General features: G+C 38.1%; 1 protein-coding gene across 2 annotated transcripts; it reads left to right on the forward strand.

The window, feature by feature from the left end:
* The first annotated feature begins 1,786 nt into the window (after positions 1–1,786).
* prkg3 (protein kinase cGMP-dependent 3) lies at positions 1,787–18,657 on the forward strand. Of its 2 annotated transcripts, XM_059356458.1 has the most exons (23): positions 1,787–1,883; positions 2,158–2,589; positions 5,825–5,914; positions 7,044–7,106; positions 7,249–7,375; positions 7,570–7,736; positions 7,926–8,039; positions 8,242–8,347; positions 9,106–9,169; positions 9,436–9,513; positions 9,619–9,707; positions 10,135–10,200; positions 10,373–10,420; positions 10,533–10,574; positions 10,650–10,782; positions 12,338–12,474; positions 12,596–12,685; positions 13,756–13,897; positions 14,021–14,184; positions 15,366–15,482; positions 15,787–15,849; positions 16,081–16,156; positions 17,895–18,657. In XM_059356458.1, the coding sequence occupies exons 3-23, from the start codon at positions 5,827–5,829 to the stop codon at positions 17,982–17,984; spliced, it is 2,064 nt and encodes a 687-aa protein (XP_059212441.1). In that variant the 5' UTR covers positions 1,787–1,883; positions 2,158–2,589; positions 5,825–5,826; the 3' UTR covers positions 17,985–18,657. The 2 variants fall into 2 exon arrangements, with proteins under 2 accessions (XP_059212441.1, XP_059212442.1); XM_059356459.1 differs by lacking the exons at positions 1,787–1,883; positions 2,158–2,589 and having other exon boundaries at positions 5,728–5,914.
* The last annotated feature ends 2,039 nt before the right edge of the window (positions 18,658–20,696 follow it).

Consider the following 20,696-nt stretch of genomic DNA (forward strand, 5'->3'; position numbering starts at 1 on the left):
AGAACTGTGGGCATTATGAACTATCTATTATGTTTTTGGTTGTTGAATCACACTTGAATTAAAGAATGATAATAAGGCAATACATGGTTTTTAAGATTTGGGGTTATTTTTCCTCCATAATGTTTTCCTTTTTTAGACTAGGGGAAAGAAAACATCCAAAATACACAACAAAATAGACATTTATTTTAATACACTTTGTGGCTGTAGATTTCTCCTAAATCACCAAAAAGTTTGCATTACATAACGCCTCATTAACATATTTAAACATATGATATGTAAGTATATTTAAACATAAAATATGTAAGTAATCAACTGGGGATGAGTCAGAAATCTCACTTTTCTGTTTCCAGTTTCATTCCAATCTATATTGTGAAGCTTTTTATAGAAGGGTTATATTTATATCATTCATAGCCTGGTTTTTAGAACATTTAATTCCTAAAAACCAGAAAAACTCTTAAATCTTATGTCAACAAAATAAAACAAGAATTTAGCAAAATCAGCACATATTTAATAATAATAATGCCTCATTTGCATACGTCAACATAAAATAGTTTAATTCATATCTATATTCTGAAGATTTTTATAGATGGGTTATATTTATATATAATTCATAGCCTGATTTATAGAGCATTTAATTCCTAAAAACATGTCTAGAACGCATTTTTTAATGGCTGTTGACATTATTTTTCTGATTTATGTAGTGTTAAAAAGAGATATCCAGAACTCCCTCCATAAAACCTCTTAAACGTCAACAAAATAAAACAAGAGTTTTGAACCTGCCCTTATCCAATATTCAGATGTTGTGAAAATGGATGCAATCAGCTCATATTCAATAAGAGTATGTGTCATTTGCATATTCATTCATTCATTACCATTAACCGATTATTCGCATCCGGTTGAGGGTCACTGGAGCCTATCCCAGCTACACCACCGTGTAGCCTCATTTGCATATTTAAACATAGAATAGTTTAATTCATATTTATATTCTGAAGCTTTTTATAGAGGGGTTTTATCAATGTAACATTCACATTTAACATATTTATAGATTTTCTGATTTATAGAACATTAATTCCTAAAAACATGTCCAGAATGTATATTTTTAATGGCTGTGGACATCATTTGTGTGGTAAAAAGAGATATCCATATCCCTCCATAAAAACGTAACACTTAAACTCATTCGTCAACAAAATAAAACAAGAATTTTAAGCCTGGCTTTATCCAATAATCAGATGTTCTGTTATTTAAAAACGTATGCACATTAGCACATATTTGATAGCATAGTGTCTCATTTGCATCGTAAAACTAAAATATCAGAAAACTTGTAATACAAAAAAATAATTGTCCTGATCTGAGTAATCAACTGGGGAAGTTTCATGGTGATATCTGTTAGTTATTTTTTTTTTTACCTTGACTATTGACTGTGTCCAATAGAAACAGAGTCCAGCCTGGGTCTGTTTTGATTAATAGATATCACCATGAATGGAAAATGTCCCAACACATGCACAGCCTGTCACTGTGTCACAGTTCCCTGCAGTTCCACAGCTGAAACCTGAGCACCTTTTTATCTCTGATCTTTGGGGTCGTTAATGTCGTTGATTAACCAGCCAGAGTATCAATAATTAACTGAGAACAATAAAGGTCCACGCCCTCTGTCACAATGCGAACCCTTCAGCCTCATTCACATTCATTTAATGACGCTGCAGCCTGGAAAACATCCAGTGGCATTTACTCCGTGGAAAAATAGCCACCTAATGAAGTTTTTTTTAACTCCACAGTTGTCCTGGTTGCCCTCAGCTTTGATAATTTCTCTCAGCTGACAGTCATGTGAATGTGAGTCTCAGAGGAAGGATAGTTACTGGTCTTTTTTCTCAAAAAATATCAAGGTAAAAGAATTCACTTCCCCTTTCTGTCATCTTTTACAGTGACTTTCTCATTGTTTGCTTACCCCTTTTACGCATTTGTTTCTTACGTCAGCAGGAAATAATAAATCTCTGCTAAATGTCACAGAAACTGACAATGAAATGCATTAAAATCACACAAATTATGAGCTTTAAATGTGCATTTTTTTGCAGCTGAGCATGAATTTTACACACAAACTTCAGCTTTCTCTCCAGTCCATTCTCCTCCTCCTCTTCCTCCTCTTCCTCCTGCCTGTAGACCTGTACCTGGTGTGATGGGAGGAGCCTCAGGTCATCGTTAATGATTCAACACCAGAGCTGCTGAGATTGACAGATAGAGAAAAAGATTGAGAGTGAGAAAGAGACAGAAAGAGAGAGAGAGAGCTGGAGAGAAGTAAAAATAGTTAAAAAAAAAAAACAGAAAAAAGAAGAAGCTGAGGAGCAGACATGGGGATGTGAGCTGGGGGAAAGTGTGCAGCAGCAGAAGTAATGCTAGAGAGGTTGCAGACTACATCTGCTCAGGTGTGTCTGGGGGTCAAGCAGGTCTCAGATAGTGAACACACGGCGTCTCTGCAGCTGAAAGTAGATCTTGGAAGCAGTTCAGGGTGAATATTCGGCTCCTGTGATCCATGCGGCCTTTATAGGCTGGACACACGTTCATCTACTCAACTGATCCACACACAGCCTGCAGGTGAGTGTGACGCCGTCTCCATATCACATGTCATGACTTTGTAGTCACATTGAGTGGTTTATTGTGTTTAAAGTACCGATTCTTACCCTTACGAACTCATGAACTGCACCTTTTTTTATGCATATTGTTGCCATCCCAGTTCCAGTAAGTAAAAAGATAATGATTTGCATGTGCCAGAAAGTCAAAATATCCAGTTAGAGAGTCTATCTTAAACACACTGCCAGACTAGACACATGCTCTCTCTGGGTTCCTGTTACAGAGCATCTTTTGAGAATTCAGCTGTAGTTACACTTGAGCATGAATAAGTAATGAGAGAGTCTGGAGTGTACAGTTAGCTGCCTGTATCAACGGTGGTCAATTCAGCATCATGTTCCTCCTGATAAGCAGACAGGAACACCACCTTTAAGAAAAAGAAGAATAAAGTTGTTTATTGTGTCCTATTTCCTGTTTTACATTCGAATCATTTACTGGATGAATCACTGCTTATGTGATTATTTAGAATATGTCAAAACTAACAGTCTTTAGAAAAGTCCTGTTCCACCGATGATGTTTCAGTTCAGTTTGAGGCAGCCTTATTGCTTCTGTCAGCTCCCCTCTTAACTTATTTTTAACACCCTCTTACTGCTTTTTTTTATTACTGTGGCCTTGAGCTTTATCATGTTAGTAGTTTCTTTACTTTTATTTTTTTTCTTGTGAGATACTTTATGTTTACTCATGCCTTCTCTTGATTGTTGTTGTGATATATTATAGCCTTTAACCTGTTCCACTACACTCCCCTTTTTATGGGACATGGGATCTTTTAGGATTAAGATTAATTTAAGATGCAGCTTTGTTACACACATTTGGTGCTAAATTTATACATTTTGAAAACCAAAAATGGCCAGAATTTGCTCCAGAATACCATATTAAGACACCAATACTTTGAGGAACATCATACAAAATTCCATGCTGTTATTTGGTTTAAAAAAACTTTTATTTTCTGCGATTGAATTGGGAGCACTTTTGAAAATGCTAAAAAAAAACCTGTACATAGGAAAGCCTAACAACCTCTGAATGCTCTAGGTCTCTAGTTTGTGGTAAAGTTTTAAAAAAATCTTCTCACTACAATTAAATATTTACTATGGGGATTAACATCATCACACATTAATAAAAGTGGGCTCATTGAATCCACAAGAGTCTCAGCTTTTTCGGTGATACCCAATTAAAGCAATTCAGAGGCTGTTTAGTATGCAGGGATATCAAAATAAAATAGGCAATCCTGCATGCAAAACACTGTGGTTCTTGTCCCAAATTGCATGCATTAACATAATGTGGGCATCACTGTAAAGGGGAGACTTGTGAGTACCAATAGAGCACATTTTCATTCAGATATCTTAAGGGCAGAGGTTAAGGGGCAGCTTTGAGAATGGGCTTGCTTATTTCCCCTTGCTTACATTTACTTTAACTTGATGGCCCACTTCAGGATAAGCTATCATGACATGGTGGGTACCAATGGATTGGAGGACCAGCATCCTCAAGGAGTTGAAGCAGTTAATGCACCATTTAATCATGTGTACCTGTATAGTTGCAGATCCAAACCCATCTGTCTTGACTGGAAAGCACTTCGGGTCAACTCCTGTTGTTATTAAATGTGCTATATATATATATAAAAAAAGCTGACTTATTGCTGGAAGTATACCTGAACAGTGTTTCATAGCCATTGCATCACCTGGAAAAGAGAATAAAACAGCCAATACACAACCAGCAGTGTGCAGCTACTTATGGCCTTACTGTTGCTCCAAGCTGAAAGAGTTAAACTAAGAGTGGTTTTCCTGCATTAAATATTGACCAGCAGGCACTAAAGGTTATCATCCCTGTTGTCTTTCTTTATAGCTGCAAGTTCCTAGAAAGCTTATAAATGATGTTTGTCCACAGCTGTGTTTGTGTGTGTGACAGGTTAATAAAACCCCACAAGGCAAATTGGACTTTCTCGTATTTCTTGTTGCCATTGTGTTCTCTGTGAAATTTTAACGATCTTCATGATCAAGATTTGTTTCCATATACGTTACCATAGTAACTGCGCTTGTTGAATTTGTTTTATGGAGACAAATCATCTGCAAATGAGTCAGTCTAACTGAAATAAACCTGGTTTATTTGGTTAGCTCCCTTATTTGGAACAGGCCACTGGCACTGCAGCTGCATTGTGTTATATGCTGGACTTTATTATCATATTGTTCTTGATAGTGAATCACTACTGTATTGGAAAATATCACCTTCAATTTAGCTGTAAGGATGTTTTTTCAAGGGTCCAGTGATCTTATCCATATCTTTGTCATTATAACCTTCTGTCCAGACTTGAATCAACCCTCTTTAATAGAACAACAGACGCCATTGTATATTTTTCCGACACAGTTTGTTGCTCAGAGACTTTATGATTCGCTTGAACATCACGTCTAATCTCAGAGCTGTCCAATGTTCAGGGTGAGGCATTTAACTGGGTCACGTGATCAGACCCACAGCGTCTCCATGTCAGGCTTTACTGAAGTGGATATGTGTGCGTTTAGGATAGTGGCTGTGATGTTTGACCTGTCAATAGAGGTGTAAACATCTTTCCATTGACAGTGGAGGAGCTTTGCTATCAGGGCTTTTGTGTACAGATCATCTGCAGGACCAAAATATATTGGATCTGTTGTGTGGTTAACCTGTCTCGATGCAGTTAATGAATCGGTGTCAATTAATGTGTTGCATGTGCACATATTTGTGCAAAGTCTGTTCCACTTAATTATACAGCAGAGGTTGTTAATGTTACTCATTATTGTAGTAGCACACAAGCCAGAGAATAAAAGGATACACATGACTAGCATGCAGTTATGAGCTAATAACGGCAGTTGTGTTTTGACAGGTTTTGTGCTGTTATCAGGTACAGCAATAGATCTTTAGCACAAGCTGGCAGGGTGTGACAGCATTCAGAAAGCACCCCGCTGACTGTCTATCATTAGTCTGCATTATTCAGCGGGGCTCTGTGTGTGCGGGCAGAATAGAGTTCAGCGCTTTGTGAAAAAGGCATCCGTTTACTTACAAACAGTTGAAATACAATATCAGGGGCTTTGTGTGTGTCGAGGCACACATGTCAGCATGTATTTTATGTCTTTGTTCAGATGCATTATTTAAACATGCCTGGCTAGCATTGATTGTGCTGCAGTTTATCTTCACTCCTCCCATATATCTTTATTTCTTTGTATTTTTCCCCCTGTAGTCATGGAGAAGCAGCTAGAGGAGCTGAAGCAGCAGCTAGAAAAGCAGTGCATGATCAACAAGGAGCTGCAGAGGCAAAACAAATACCTGGGTGAGTACAATCGCACAACTATAAAAAACTATGTCACATTTAAGAGTAACTTCACACTATTGTTGCTGCATTACAATGTTAGCACTGCTGTCACCATCTTGGTTTTTTGGAATCAGAAGTGACCATATTTGGATGAGAGGGTGGAGCTTTGAAGGAGGACGCTAAAGCTATCAGCTAACGCTAGTGCTAGCTAGCTAGCTAGCTTGGTCAGCAAGGTGCATTCATAATTCGAAATGAACAGCCAACTCTTCAAAGAGTCTTTTAGCACAACCAAATTTTGCAAAACACAATTCCGTAATAAAGTAATTATGTTAGATCCCCTTTATTGGGAGCCTTTGATAGGGGATCGTAACAACGCGACCGAAATGTTACAATTTACTCTCATGAACTGAAAACACAATCATAAGCTAACCACGCTCTGAAGAACATCCTGCTTTATTGTCTATTTTATCCTAAATGGGACCATAATTTATAAAAAAGGAACACCATGCTGTACAGAAGAGGACTTGAAACCAGCAACTGATACCATTAACTCAATAGGAAAATGTTTGCTGAAGTAATAAATCAAGTGAAAAGTAGCGTCATTTTCTCATAGACTCCTATGGCCAGAGACATCTCCCCCTGCTGGCCATTAGAAAGAATAAAAGTTCAAGGCACTTATGCATTGATTCACTTTTCATATCTGATGGTTGCTGCTTGGCTCAGACAGAGAGGAAAGCAATGTTTTTACCTGTGAACAGTTAATCTTCAATTCATGTTTCTAAGGAATTGAAACCAACAACATATTAACACATCTGCAACAACAATGCTGACAAAAAACAAAACAAAATTCTTACCACATATATATCAATATCAGCTGATATTAGCTCAGCCTACATATATTGTACCTGTATATTGGCTGGTAAATGATTAAAAGACACATCACAGAAATACAAAATATATTTGGTAATTTAGAAACACCAGAGAGCACCAACAAATAATGTTCATACCATGATCATGGTTCTTAAATGACTATATTTTAAGGATTGTCTTAAAAAAAGGTTAAGGTTAAGAAAATGAAGGCACATACTCAAAAGCAACACCTTCTTTGAGATGTTTTGTACATGTTTTTCTGCTTATATCCTCACAGAACAACGATTACAGGAGAAAGAAAAACTCTTACAGGAGCTGCACACTCAATATCATGATCTAGGTAAGAGGCCACTGAGCACCAGTGGCAGGGACTCACACACAGAGGCACAAATACACACACGAACAAGATGACCTTTGATTCAACATTCAGCCATTTACAGTAGTTAACCCTCCCTGTGTGCTCTTCTGTTTGTCTGTCTCAGAGTTTCCCTCTCAAAGCGGTAATGAGATTGAACCTGAGGTCAGGAAGAGCCGTGCGGCTGTCATTGCCTCCGAACCAATCCCTGAGACCCTGGAGATTACAGGCATGAGGGTCAAGAAAACTGTCAGGTTGGTAATCAGCACTGATGGCGACAGAATATCCAATTAAAGTAAATCTGTACAGGATTTTCTTTATTTGCCTTTTGTGGCTAATCTGATCTAATTGCTTCTCCTGCAAACGTCAAACACCTAAATAATGTACGACGGGTTTGCATACTATGTGGGAGCTCCCCGAGATGACCTCTATCACCTCTCATCATCAGCGAAACGAATCTGATCGTCAAAGCAATCCAGAAGAATGACTTCCTGAGCCGCCTCGATGATGAGCAAACAGCCATGATGGTGGATCTCTTAGCGGTGTCTAACTTCAAACCAGGAGAAGACGTCATTAAAGAGGGCACTGAAGGAGACAGCATGTACATAGTAGCAGGTGGGGAGACACCCCAATGTGTGTGGAAGTCTGTTCGTCCTTCTCTGTTTGAATGTGATGGAGAATTTGTTTTGATGTTCAAATGTTTTAAATGATGTCTAAGAATCTCTGTTGTGATTTGAAAACCCCTTATTTAAAAAAAGGACAATATTTTCCTATAAAACAGCTTTGTATTCTTCCACTTTTCAGCTGGTGAGCTCCTGGTCACTCAGGCAGGCCGGAACCTCCGCAGCCTCAACACTGGTGACGTGTTTGGAGAGCTCGCCATCTTGTACAACTGCAAACGGACAGCAACAGTCAAAGGTCAATGTCTGTAACGATGACTCCTGGAAGTACATGCACTGAAAATAATAAGATTGTCTGCATACTGTAGGTAGAAATAGCATATATGTTTTCTGTGCTACCATAGGGTTAGTCCATTACAACCCGTTATATTCTTTTATAATGATAAGAAAGCCATTTATACTTTACAGTCTTAACTTTTCATCACTTCCACTTATTGCAGCGAAGACAGTGGTGCGTGTGTGGTGCATGGAGCGACAGACCTACAGAACCATCATAACCAACAAGTCCAAGAAGAAACGAGAACAGCTCATGGGCTTCCTGAAGACGTGAGTTTATAAACCCTGCAGCGAGCAGAAGTTTAATATGTTGTTAGAGTAGCTAGTGTCACACATATAAAGGTAGTGGGTGTAGCCACTGTGACATCACCCATTGGTTTGTGGGTTACCATTTTGAAGCCTTGAGTTTTGCCTTTTGGCTGTCGTCATCTTGGTTTTTTGGAGCAGGAAGCGACGGATGAAAGGGTGGAGCTAAATTATCAGCTAGTGCTAGCTAATTAGCTGGGTCAACAATGTTCAAAAATTAGCAGCAAACTCTTATGAATGTTTTTTATGGTACAATTGATGCTGAAGAGGAAATGTTTTGGTGTTTTCAACTTTCACCAGCTAAAAACATGAAGGGGTCAAGGTTCCAAGAAAAAAGTCAAAGAAATGTATGCTTTAGAGGCAGTGACCCTAAAGCATACCCTGCTATATTGTCTGTTTTACTCAAAAATATTTACAATATGAACATCATGCTGTATTGAGGAACACTTGAAACTAGTGATTGAGACCATAAAGTAATTAGGAAAATGTTTACTGAGGTAATAAATCAAGTGAAAAGTAAGGTAATTTTCTTATTGACTTCTACACAATTGGACTTCTTTTTTTCAGTCGCCCCCTGCTGGCCATTAGAAAGAGTGCAGGTTTTAGGCACATCAGTATTGGCTTCTCTTTTTTCGACCTGGATGTTTCCTCTTGGTGACACACTGCCATAACCATATACCCATTTCTAACTCTGCGGCTATATTTCCTGTATGCTGTCACAGGTCTCGTACTCTGAAGGACCTGAATGATGTTCAGTTATCCCAAATCATTGACTCCATGGAGGAGGTTTGTATTTATATATCACATTGTGGACTTTGAGTTTTATAAGTGACTCTTTTTCTCTTGTTTGTGAAAACTTACTAGAAATACAGCTTTGATGAGTTTATAAAACACATTTTATAACTCCTGGTTTTGTAGACAAACTAGAAAAAAGTGGATGGACATATTTAAAACCTCAGTAGCCTGGAAATAAGGCATTTTCAAGGATATATATTAAGAGTATTTGGATATTACCCATATTGTTCCAATCATGTTTGCTTTGTCTTCCTCAGGTGAAGTACCAGGACAAAGACGTTATAGTTCGAGAAGGAACAGAAGCAAACACGTTCTACATCATCCTCAAAGGAGAGGTACTGTGGTGTCGTTTTGTGTGCACAAACTCATGTTTAAATATTCCAGCGTACTACACCAGCCGGTTTGTATACATATTCACACAGTATCTCCCCCCCCTTCAGGTCCTGGTGACCAAGAACGTGAATGGGCATCAGAAGCAGATCCGTAGGATGGGAAAAGGGGAGCATTTCGGGGAACAGGCCCTTATACGGTAACCATGGCAACACAACACCTGCCTAAGGCCATTTGTTGGAGCTTTGTGTAACATCCAACGCTCTGTGCTCCCTCTCCTGCTGCTGTCATCTGACACTGTGGTTATACAACCTGACGATTGTCTTCTAAATGTGAAAATTGCTCAGTAAATTGCTTTACCAAATCACTCAGCACTGTTGATGCAAAGCAGCCGCCTTAGAGTCCAAAATGAGAAGAAAATGTTAAATGGTTAAAATCTTCTTTTTTCAAACCTGTAGCTGGTTGTAGTGGGTGTCTCTAAATAAAATAAAAAAACCCCAAACATATTGTATTTAATCTACAGTATAATAACAGACGCATTTTCTGAGGTATTGACAAAGTTATGTGTATAGTAATGGTGTCCAGTTTTTCTGACTTTCACATGCGCAGTGTTTTTCCTCTTGCAGGGAAGTCCTGAGAACAGCGACCTGCAGCGCTGACGGCCCTGTTACCTGCTTCTCCATTGACAAAGAGTGAGTCTGACTCAGCATTCAACTGATGTTCAGGCTGTTCCTCCCGGAGACAAAGATCCTTGAAGAGATTCCTCCAGTGTTTTCTCTCTCTCTCACTGTTGCCTTGTTTGCACTGTGTTTAATATGTGTCGTGTACTTTCCTGATTAATGTCTAACATTGACTTTTCTATAGGGTGTTTGAAGAGACAATTCCCATAGAGCACCTGGAGCTGTTTGACGAGTGCGTGCAGTAGGACACTTTACATTTCAATAGCATGAGTCTTCATATTGAGATTAGTGTGACGTTTTAATGACTAACTGACTGTCCTGCGTCATTGTTTTTTTACTCTCAGCTCCAAAGTGCTGCAGGAGGCCCAGGCTCAAGAAAAGTCCAGGTAAGTGTTTGTGGAACATAATAACACAATTCTATAAATCATGCAGTTCAGTTCCTATAAATGAAATCGGATTAGTTCTGTGTCTGGCTCGGAAAGTCCCAGCTCCACTCTGAGGTTTAAGGACCTGGTCCCCATGCTGTACCAGGAGGGCCGCCATCAGGGAGATCCTGTCACATTGGGAGTCGGAGGGTTCGGGCGTGTTGAGCTGGTGAGTGTATTTGTATGTGTTTGTCTTTGGATTAGCACTGTTTCAATATTTGCTGGAATGTCAAATGCATTTGTTCTCTTTTTCAAAACCTTTTTGGAATTGTTGTTACTTTAACAACTTTGTTTTGTGGTTCAAATACATTACACCAAATCTTATTTTTAGCCTCTGATTCCTGTATATGTTTTATGAGATAATGTATTTCAGGTTTTTCTGGTTCAATAAATAATAAATAAAATTAAAAACTGCCATCCATACCATATTCACAACCCCTTTTTTTTGTGATTTTGGAAATGTCCAGTGTTTATATTTAAACCCAGGATATTCAGCCATACAGCTAGGATCCTGATGAGAGTGCGGAAATATGATCATATCACCCCCATTCTCCACTCACTTCATTGGCTCCCCGTTTCCACCCGGATTGAATATAAGGTTTCCCTCCTCACTCACCAATGCATCTACGGAAATGCCCCCTCATATCTCAAAGAACTACTCACCCCACAAAACACAACACGCTCCCTCCGCTCCACCCACTCAAACCGCCTCCACACACCAAGAACCAGACTCAGCACCATGGGAGACAGACAGGGCTTTCTGTGCTGCTGCCCCACGGCTGTGGAACGCCCTTCCTGACACCCTGAGGGCACCACAGTCCATAGACACTTTTAAAAAAGGACTAAAAACATTCCTTTTTAGCAAAACCTTTGGTTCCTCCCATCTAGATGGTTTTTAGATTATGTATGTATGTTTTCAGTTTTTAGCTGTTTTTTTCCCCTTTTTTATCCTTTTTATAATTAGACTGTTATGCTTTTAACCTGTAGCACTTTGAGATTTCCTGTAATGTAAAGTGCATTACAAATAAAATGTATTATTATTATTATTATTATTATTATTATTATTATTATTATTATTATTATTATATTTTTTAGTAATGATCATTGACCATGGCCATTTTCTCTCAGTTCTGGACTACTGGGATGTGATCTACAGAGGTGCTACTCGCTCAACCCTTAGACCTCTGGACTCCGTATACCATTCTGCTCTTAGATTTATTAGTGATGATGGCTACAACACTCACTGTATCTTATATGATAAAGTGGGCTGGCCTTCTCTGGCAAACAGGTGAAAGAAGCATTGATACTTGTTTATCTTTAAGGCCATTAATGGAAAAGTACCTCCCTACTTAACAAGACTTCTTGATTGGAATCATGGACACTATTTGACACAATCAAGTAATTGGTTTACTCTCACAGTTCTCCATGTGCAGACTGAACTTGGGAAGTCAGCCTTTTTTTTAATGCCCCCGCGACCTGGAATGATCTTCAACTTACACTGAGGATCTATACGCCCATAACATTTTTCAATTTCTTACCTTGATTGCAGACTTTCCTGCAACTGTTTTTTTTTCTTTTTTTTTTTAGCTTGGATCATTTTAAATAGCATTTTACTCATTTATTTATCTTGAGTGTTATCTGTGTTTTGAATTTGTATTTCTGTACTGTCTTACAAGTTTAAAGAAAAGTATTATATGTGTTATATTGTTTTGTTGTCCTTGAAGATGACCACGGTGAACCATGGGAAATATTACGCCATGAAGCGAGTCAGCAAGAAGCATATTGTTGCAAAGAGACAGGAGGAGCACATGTTGTTTGAGAAGAAGATCCTGAAAGCGATCCAGTGTGACTTCATCGTCAGGTAGCTGCCATCACAGACAGACACAGTAGTTTAATTACAACATGTAAATTCAGTTTAATGTACAGATATTTTGGAGGTGTCAGCTGGTCTTAAATCCTGCTTCTGTATTCTCTCTCTGCAGACTTCATGCAGCTTTTAAAGACACACGATACATCTACATGGTCATGGAGTTCTGTGTTGGAGGAGAGATCTGGACCAAACTCAAAGAAGTGTGAGAAACACACAAAGCAGTTTCTCTTTTCCTCATTTAGATGTTTTTTTTGTTCAAGTATAATATTGTGGTGTGCTGTAACACGAGGCGGAATTATTCCTCAGTGTGAATCAGCGAGATATTATGAAAGAATGGACATTTTTTAGCAATGCAGCAAAATCTGTGATGTTGTTATTGGTCGTAAACTTAATTTATTGCCATCTTAAAACCAAAGTTGTACCTACAGTAGCTGCATGGATGGATTACTTAATGGGCCTACTGGCAAAATGTCCCTTGAAGAGACATGTTCTGACCACAAAACAAAATGCAAAATTACCTAAAAGAGACACAAAAGGACTATAATGAGACCCCAAAACCACCAAAAAAAGGTAACAAAAAGGATTTTGAAGAGACACAGCATGACGAAAGAGTCAGAAAATGACAACAAAGAGACCCAAAAGACCCAGAAATTAACAAAATGACTACAAAGAGATCAAAGGAGATTCAAAATTACTTCAGAGACACAAAATGACCAAAAAAGACACAAAATGACAACAAAGAGACCCAAAAGACCCATAAATTAACAAAATGACGACAAAGAGAACAAAGGAGACAAAATTACTGCAAAGAGACATAAAATGACCAAAAAAGTAGCAGCGTGATAACAAAGACAGCCAATAAGAAAGAAAATGACTACAATGAGAGCCAAAATGACCATAAAAGACACAAAATGACTATACACAATATTACAAAGTGTCAAAAAAACATGAAAAGATGCTTAACGACCAAAACCACCACACAATCTGTGTGTCTTGCCCCTGTGGAGGAGAGGTGGTGGTCCCATTGTCTCATAATCCGCTCATGGGGAGCTGCCAGAACCTGACAGAGAAGTATAGCTGATGCTGTTTTCCACAGTAGTCTGTAGTGACTGTAGTAACAGTGAAATAAAATGCAGTTCTTCAGAGCTTTTGGTGCCCAGAGAAATGAAAATATTCGATAGAAAGTTATGGAAGGTAATAAATTACTTTGAGAGCAAGCGAGCAGAAAAGGAAGCAGAGGAGTGTTTGAAGCTTTGAAGTCTGTGATTTCAGCGGGCGCTTTGATGAGCCCATCGCTGTGTTCTGCACGGCCTGCGTGGTGGAGGCCTACGCCTACCTGCACAAGAAGAACATCATGTACAGAGACCTGAAGCCAGAGAACCTGATGCTGGATGTGAAGGGCTACGTCAAACTGGTGAGGACTTATCTGTGTATGTGTAACCATTTTTGTGCTCTTTAAGCTCACAAGCACTGTAGACACTGCACCTGGCCGATGGCATGCGAATGTGTGTGTCCGTGTGTGTGTGTGTGTTTGCAGGTGGACTTTGGTTTTGCAAAAGAGTTGGTGCGTGGTGAGAAAACCTACTCATTTGTGGGTACTCCTGAGTACATGGCTCCAGAGATCATCAAGAACCAGGGACATGACTTTGCAGTTGACTTCTGGTCTCTTGGCATCCTGATCTATGAATTACTGGTGGGAAGGTAATAATAACTAATAATACACCTGCACAACTGGAAGCAAGCTGTCTGCTGTTGGTTGGTTCATATCTGACAAGCTTGCATTACTTTTTTTTTTTTTGCCAACATGTATCGGTCAATACTGAAGCTACTTTTTTCACATTGCAGCAGTTAGTCTCATCTCCAAAAGTCATTGGAACCACCAAAATACTACATGTCTCAAGATAAGCTTATTAGACAAAAACTGTCAATAATTACACTCAAAAGTAAACATTGTCACTCATAATGCATTAACCTATGACACTAATAGGGTGCATAAAATAAATCAACTTTTACCTTTAAGTTTGAATGATTTTTCACATAATTCAATATCTTATTATGAAATAACAATGACACCTTTTCACATTATTGACTGTAAGGTAAGGCAAGGCAAGGCAAGTTTATTTGTATAGCACAATTCAACACAAGGTAATTCAAAGTGCTTTACATACACATTAAAAACAGCAAGACACAATTGAAAACAGTCAAAACAGTCAATTAAAGTAACTGTAACAAAAGTAACAAGTGTAACAAGAATGAATCAATAATGTAGAAATTTGCATCAATATCCTTTATTTTTCATTACATTTACATATAATTTACTTGAGAAAAAAATAAACAAAAAGTGTAATATAGATGATAAAAATTACTAAAAAAATATATTATATAAATATGATAAATATATGAAGAAAATAATTCCAACATAAAAAAATATAAAATAATTTCAAAGTAGTCCCCATTTTTTCCTTTAGCTTGGTTTGGAATGGATATCATAATATATATATATTTTTTAATTTAAAATATTCTCAAAAGAAATTCCTGTATGTGTGAGTATGGTTATTTGCCATCATTAAGTTTTGGGAAATTTGATCTTTAAATGTATTCTGTGTAAAAGCAATCAAAAATTATTCATATGCAGACTGTGTAAAGGGTTTTAACATAAATAAACTAGTAGATGACCTAAGATCATAAACAAAAATCGAAACAAATCTAGTCACACAGACACATGTTTACCAGTAGATGGCAGCAGGGAGATATGACTGACATCTGCACAGCACCAGTTCTATGCACTCACAGGTTCAGGTTAAAGGACTGACTAATTGTGTTTTTTGTGTCAGATGACTGAAAAATTAAAACAACACTCTTCTCTCTTCTCGACTTGTCAGCCCTCCCTTTTCAAGTTCAGAGCCCCAGAAGATTTATGCCAAGATTCTGGATGGTGTGCTCAAGTACCCACCTTACCTGAGTGAGGCAGCCAAGTCCATCATCAGCAAACTGTGCAGGTGAGGTGAATATATTGACTGCTGAAATTATTAAAATTCATATACTGATAATGCTTGAGTATGAGATGCAAAATGAACTCAGTGTGTGTTGCCTGAATAACTTTCTCATGATTTGATCATATAATATGTATGTGAAGATGATAGAGCTTTGAGTATCATACAGTGTGGATTATGAATTATGGAACACGTCTACAAAGCAATAAACCACATCATAATATGCATTTGTATTTTCATGATTTTTTTAAATGCAAATTTTATAATTCATACATTTTTTGTTGCAAATGTCTTCTTGTGTTGTTTGCAGACCTCGGCCAGGTCAAAGGTTAGGAAACACCAAGAATGGAATCAAAGATGTCCGGCATCACAGGTAACCATAGCAACATGTAACATGAGTGTTTGATAGTAAATTGTGTGTGATATGTTCAAATCATTGGGTGTAAAGGCACAGGAAATATTCACCAGTTTGTTGGTTTTATTCTTCTTTTTTTAATGTTATCTTATTTGCAGTTGCTGACTGAGCTTTCCAATTTTAGTTACTTCTCACTCTCGATACTCGATACTACTCTTGATCTGTAATCTTCCTTATCTTCCCCTTCAGGTGGTTCAGCAATATGAACTGGCACAAGCTGCGTGTGGGTCAGCTCGACGCCCCCACAGTCCGGCTCATTCGCAAGGCAAGTGAAACTAGCCCAGTTTTTGTTTACTACTATGTGAAGAGTGACTAACACCTTTTATCTCACTTAGAGAAAATAAAACCAAAGAACACAGCTGTTCACTTTCATACTGTGGAGTTTTTAAGCCTTTTAAATCTTTAGTATGTCTTTACAACATCCGATATGCATTGGTAATTGTGCAAGATATTAGATATTAATTAATAGTTCAACACTTCAGTTTATCTGCTCCATCAGGAGCAATATTGTATACAGAAATATCTCATGTTATTAGTGCATGCGAGTACTGTACTTTGTGTGTTAAAAAGTCATGCTAAGTGATGAGTTGGAAATGAGAATGAGAGCCTTGTGGAGACCTGCACAGACTCTGAACCACTGATGTGCTCTGAATGTCATGTACAACACCTTTATATACGCCAAACTGTTCAAACATTGGCAGAAATGTCAAAGAAATTGTGTGTTTATGCAAAAAAAATGCAAAACTCAGACTATTTTCACCCCACCACAAATCACCAACATATTTAATTCACTCAACACTCACATTGGGAAACGGACAATGAAGGACTTCAACACCAGCTCAAAAACCTCATCACCAATAGAAGGGCCCTCCAACGCTATCCCATATGTCCCGGACAATCTATCGGGGACTGAGCGGAGGGCCCTAACTGAATTGACCTGTAACCCCAACATAATCATCAAACCTGCCGACAAAGGCTCTAAAATGGTCATCATGGACAGACAACAATATCTCACTGAAGCTAATAGACGATTGGACAATCCCACCTATTTCAAACCGCTGGATGACTCAATTCAATTACAAACCCAGACCGAAATTCGAGACATAATTCAGACTTTATACCACAAAAAATACATTACAGCTAAACAAAAAAAACAAACTTTATTTGGACCCAACAATCCACGCCCCCGTTATTTCTGCCTACTACCAAAAATCCATAAAGAACCCCACACTTGGACCATTCCCTTTGAGGTTCCTCCCGGCAGACCCATATTCTCCGATTGCAACAGTGCCACCTACCACATATCTCAATACATTGATCACGTCCTAGGTCCTCTCTCCACCCAACATACCATGGCTGTCCCACACTCAGCACACCTATTCACAATAGACAGTGATAGTTAACTGGCTAACATTAACAGCAAATTAGGCCTTCAAATACTCACCACCATCTTCAAAAACCATCCAGACCCCAACAGACCGGACAAGGAACTTTTACAAGTCATTGAATTCTGTCTCAATAATAATGATTTCCTCTTTAATAACCAATTTTACCTACAGGTTAACGGGACAGCCATGGGTTAAAGATTTGCCCCCTCCTATGCCAACCTCTATATGAACGCGTGATCTCTGTGTCTCTGCACTGTCATTGCAGCCATACGACCCCCAGAAAGGCTGACCATGAACAAATCAACACCAAACTAGATCTGGGTTCTACCCTCTAACCTAAACCAACATAAAGAATGCCCTAACAGAAAATGAGCTTTGAAAATTGGACTGACAGACCCATCAAAAAACAAAAGGATTAACCAAAATTAAATAATTCAGCCAAACTGCAGCTACTGCTGAGAGGCTGGAGGCTGGAACAGAGACGGAGCACCGCCCCCATTTATCTTCTCCCTCAATCAGACCAAACCAAACCACAGACACCTGGGACAGAAGGTGTTGGACTGTGTCCATCAAAAGCATTAATAATTTTCCATTTTCCTTCTTTTCCTTTTTCAGGGTCCCTGCTACATCAACTTTGACCGTTTCCCTCTTGATCAGACTAAAGCAGAGGAGGAGTTCTCTGGCTGGGACCGTGACTTCTGTTAAAGGATCAAGTTGCCAAATCAGACAGTTTAAGAAGAAATTTGATGGCAGTTGGAGCTTCATTTTAAAAACACACAACCAATTTTATACTAATTTGATTGTTAAAATAAAATAAAACTACAGGGAATCAACTCATCCACAATATATTTTTTTAATTTTTTTTATAAACTTCTCTGTTGCCATAGAGAGACGCAGCCGTTGAGGTGGCAAAGGGCCAAAAATATGAGGTGTTGAGACACAATGTTGGGACATTCTGTTTCCAAAGTCAGAGCTGGGAGTTTTAGTGCCTGATGAAGAAGTGTTAACAACATCATCCATGCAACACTCTTCACTGACTCACTGATTAGAATAAAACATTACAATCTGTACAAAAGGCCAGCTCATACCTAACCTGACAAAATGATCAATGTCATATCTGTATTGTACTCCAAAGTTTACGGTTCTTTTGGATCTATGTTAACTTTCGAGATAAAACATGCTTATGTGCTTTTTTATTATTATTGTAAACTGTCACTTTATTGTGAAGGTTTTCCTTTATTTTGCAAATCTGTCCACTTTTTGTGTGCAGATTATTTTCAGCACCTTGATTGTATTTTAAAAAGATCATAGACCATCCTGAGAAAAAAAATCTACATGGCTTGAGTTTAGTAAATAAAAGTGCTCTTATATGCTTAAATTAGCTGTGTTTCCTATACTTACTCACCATTCTATTATAGTGACATCCCGAATGTGAAATGGTGTTTTTTGTTGTTGTTTTGCTTTAAAAAAAAATCCCACACATATGGCAGAAAGGGCATTGGCACTGTGCAACTTTTTACCCTCATTGATTGCAGTTGATTTATTGGTTCCTGAGGGGTACAGCTGTTTGTCATGGCAGCAGGAGGAAGGAGTCCCTTTTTTTCCTTCCTGCCAGTGCCTGTGAAAATCCTACTGAGAGTTTTTCCACATCAGAAAAAAAACCTCACATGAAAGTGAGCATATATTCCAAAGGGGAAAGATGCTCTACCAGATATTTCCCTCCTGCAGAAAAACAGAAAACACCTTGCTGTCTAGAATTTAATGCGCAGGCTCACAGGATGTAGTATAGTACAACATGATCTCTCCGCAGTAGTGAGCTGTGGATTTGTGCTCCGCTGCATGTAGGATGAACATTTGTTTGTGGAAAAGCTTGCCTTACCTGCAGTGCCTGCAACATGAAAGAACCAGTGGAAACAAGATTAAGGGATAAAAGGGATAACAAATCCCATGAAAACACCAGAAAACCAATATTGTGTTAGTCCTGTTTTTTTTTTTAACAAAACCTTCAAACATTCCTACTCTATCTTTGACAAGCCTGTTTGTTTCTACTGACCTAAGACCTAAATCTTTAAAAACAGGTCACAATCATATGTTTCTCATAATTAAAAAAAAAAAAAAAAAGTAAAAGGTGAAATACTTTTCTAAAAATTGGGCATTGTAGTTTTTAGCAAATTCTACTGAAGTAGGAATAAATAGTGTATTTCATGGGGACTATTTTCAGCTGTGGATGAAAACACATTTGGTGGTTTTTTGACTTTGCAGCAGCAGTACAGTGTACGTAAGATTGACTAAAATTAAACTATAGTGCCCAGGTTAATCTTTACAAAGAAACATGTCACTCAGTGCAACAGTGTGGCTCATTCAAGTGTTTTTAATAGTTTTTGAACAACAATGGAGCTTGATGGCACAGAAGAAGAAGATCAGGCTGTGGCGACTTTACCTTTTGAGTAGAAATTGCCATCAGGTGCTTCCTATCAGCTCAAGTGGACGGCCTAATTACATGCACCTGCAAATGAAGAACTCAAAGGGCAGGTTAGAGAGCTCTCACAATGGAAAATAATGTGATTTATAAGTGAAGATGCAAATAGAAAAAATGTTATTTGAGTTTTAGTGCATGAATCCAAGGCTGACTTACTAATCAGCAAAGCAGGAAACTGGGCCCAAGACCCACAGGCCATTTGAAGATCCTTAACATTGTTCGCCAAATTTTTGCACTTTTAAAGAAAATCTGCAAGAGAAAATCAACACTTAACATATGAGTTGCAGTACATGGCTCAAACTCTACAGTCATTATGTCATATTAGTTGCACTGACAAGGCATATTTAAAAGAGCACCAGTCAAACTTTAAAAAGTCGAAAACGTATAAAACACCATGGAAATATGGTATTTATGCTTGTGTCATGTGTTAATATGAGGAAGGTTGCAAAGAGTGAAAAACAGGGTGCAGTAAAATGCAATTGCATTTTGTTAAAGCCTGCATTAACCAAATCAGGCAGCATTTTGAAAATATTATATATATATATATATATATATATATATATATACATACATACTTCATCAACATGGAGCCTTGAAATGGGGCCATCATTATCGATACACCAACTTTTCTCACCCAGGGCTAAAAATTTACTAAAAAATATGTTTTTTTTAAATGCGGAAATTGAAAACGTCCTTTAATACAGATGGATGGATGGTGATATTATACCACACATTATAATACTGTGGTGCATTGTATGCTTCACATATTGCATTGTGGAGAGTTGTATCATATATATCATGGTAGCTTCTATCGCTCACTAGCTTGTATTATATATAGTTATATACCGTATGCACTGTAAAAGCCTCATGGTCAATAAACCAACTTCACAGTTAATATCTGATCAGACTGGATCAAAATAAAACATTTTTACAGAACC

This window comes from Centropristis striata, chromosome 18 (genome assembly GCF_030273125.1).
Source record: "Centropristis striata isolate RG_2023a ecotype Rhode Island chromosome 18, C.striata_1.0, whole genome shotgun sequence".
NCBI classification, from domain to species: domain Eukaryota; kingdom Metazoa; phylum Chordata; class Actinopteri; order Perciformes; family Serranidae; genus Centropristis; species Centropristis striata.

What these genes read in the sequence shown, in the direction of transcription:
- prkg3 (XM_059356458.1), top strand. Translation starts at nt 5,827, where the DNA reads ATGGAGAAGCAGCTAGAGGAGCTGAAGCAGCAGCTAGAAAAGCAGTGC. An exon ending in GGGGAACAGGCCCTTATACG is followed by an intron (nt 9,708 to 10,134) that starts GTAACCATGGCA and finishes TTCCTCTTGCAG; the next exon opens with GGAAGTCCTGAGAACAGCGA. An exon ending in TGCTTCTCCATTGACAAAGA is followed by an intron (nt 10,201 to 10,372) that starts GTGAGTCTGACT and finishes ACTTTTCTATAG; the next exon opens with GGTGTTTGAAGAGACAATTC.